Consider the following 1,698-nt stretch of genomic DNA (forward strand, 5'->3'; position numbering starts at 1 on the left):
TCATTTATTTAACAAATGGACAAAATTGTAATTTTTTAAGTTGATTGGAAGTTTGTAAAAGGGTGAAAAAATAAACTATCCTGGAGTTTGCAAGTCAGTTTCCAAACCTGAGTTGACCTCTGTGGTGCTCCTATTTAATAATTTCTGTTGTACAGTTCCAGATCATATCTTCAACTTCATGGAGCATTACCTTGTAAATGGGTGTGCTTGTGCATATGGATCCTTTATGTAGCATTTCCTGAATATAAAGCTGTTCATGTCATTTCTTATTTTGCACCTTTTTATTTCTAGAATTTGTTTCAAATCACGAAAGTGAAATGAAGAACCATACAAGACAGATAGAGTTTATCCTTCTGGGCCTGACAGATAATGCTCAGTTACAGATTGTAGTCTTTTTATTTCTCCTTCTAAATTACATGTTGAGCATGATAGGAAACTTAACCATCATCGCCCTCACTCTATTGGATTCCCATCTCAAGACCCCAATGTATTTCTTCCTGCGGAATTTCTCTTTCTTGGAAATGGCATTCACAAGTGTTTGCATCCCCAGATTCCTAATCACCATTGTAACCAAGAAAAAGACCATTTCCTATAATGATTGTATATCTCAGTTATTTTTTTACATATTCTTGGGAGTTACAGAATTTTTCCTTCTGGCGACCATGTCTTATGACCGCTATGTTGCCATCTGCAAACCTCTGCATTACACAGCCATCATGAGCGGTAGAGTTTGTCATCAGCTTGTACTCAGTTCTTGGGCAACTGGATTCCTGGTCATTTTCCCTCCACTGATTTTAGGTCTTAACCTACATTTCTGTGCTTCAAATATCATTGACCATTTCATTTGTGACACTTCCCCTGTCCTGCAACTCTCTTGCTCAGACACACGTTTGCTAGAACTGATTGCTTTTTTCTTGGCTTTGATAACGCTCATTGTCACATTGTTGTTAGTCATCCTTTCTTACTCTTATATCATCAAGACAATCCTAAAATTCCCTTCAGCTCAGCAGCAGAAGAAAGCCTTTTCTACCTGCTCTTCTCACATGATTGTTGTATCCATCACTTATGGTAGTTGTATATTTATCTACATAAAGATATCAGCAAAGGAAAGAGCCACTTTAAGCAAAGGAGTAGCTCTTCTCAATACTTCAATTGCCCCTTTGTTGAACCCATTCATTTATACTCTGAGAAACCAGCAAGTTAAAAAGGCCTTCAGAAATGTGTTTAGAAAGATATTTTCTGATTCAGACAAGTAATACTATTTATTGAAATAATAACAGGGAATCACAAAAAGAACTTGAACAAAAATGCTTTTGACTCTTCTAGTTTAAGAATTGATCTCTAATGTTTAATTATTTGGATCATTTAAGCTTGCCTGAGCCAGGAAATTATTTCCATTCTGTTTATCTTGACTTGAGCTTTCTGTTCAAAGTAAAACCTTTCTATGTTAGAAATATAAAATTGCAAAATATATTTTCTCTAAAGAGTATTAGAGTTAAATGAGGGGTTTTAGTTGTATTATACAACTGTTTGAAGAGCTATACTTGTTAAATAATTTCCATAAATGAACCATATTTTATTTCAAAGCCATGCTCTCTAAAACTTGTAGATAAATTGAATTTTTCACTTATTAAATATGCTTAATTGCACCAGGATATCTTATACATTAAAATAATCATTAGAGAATAATTTTGTAAA

General features: G+C 34.0%; 1 protein-coding gene across 1 annotated transcript; it reads left to right on the forward strand.

The window, feature by feature from the left end:
• The first annotated feature begins 290 nt into the window (after nt 1–290).
• LOC108393468 (olfactory receptor 6C70-like) lies at nt 291–1,256 on the forward strand. The gene has a single exon (XM_017654255.2). It carries the CDS (start codon nt 318–320, stop codon nt 1,254–1,256), a length of 939 nt encoding a protein of 312 aa, XP_017509744.1. The 5' UTR covers nt 291–317.
• The last annotated feature ends 442 nt before the right edge of the window (nt 1,257–1,698 follow it).

The sequence above is a fragment of the Manis javanica genome, chromosome 10 (assembly GCF_040802235.1).
Source record: "Manis javanica isolate MJ-LG chromosome 10, MJ_LKY, whole genome shotgun sequence".
Taxonomy (NCBI): Eukaryota; Metazoa; Chordata; class Mammalia; order Pholidota; family Manidae; genus Manis; species Manis javanica.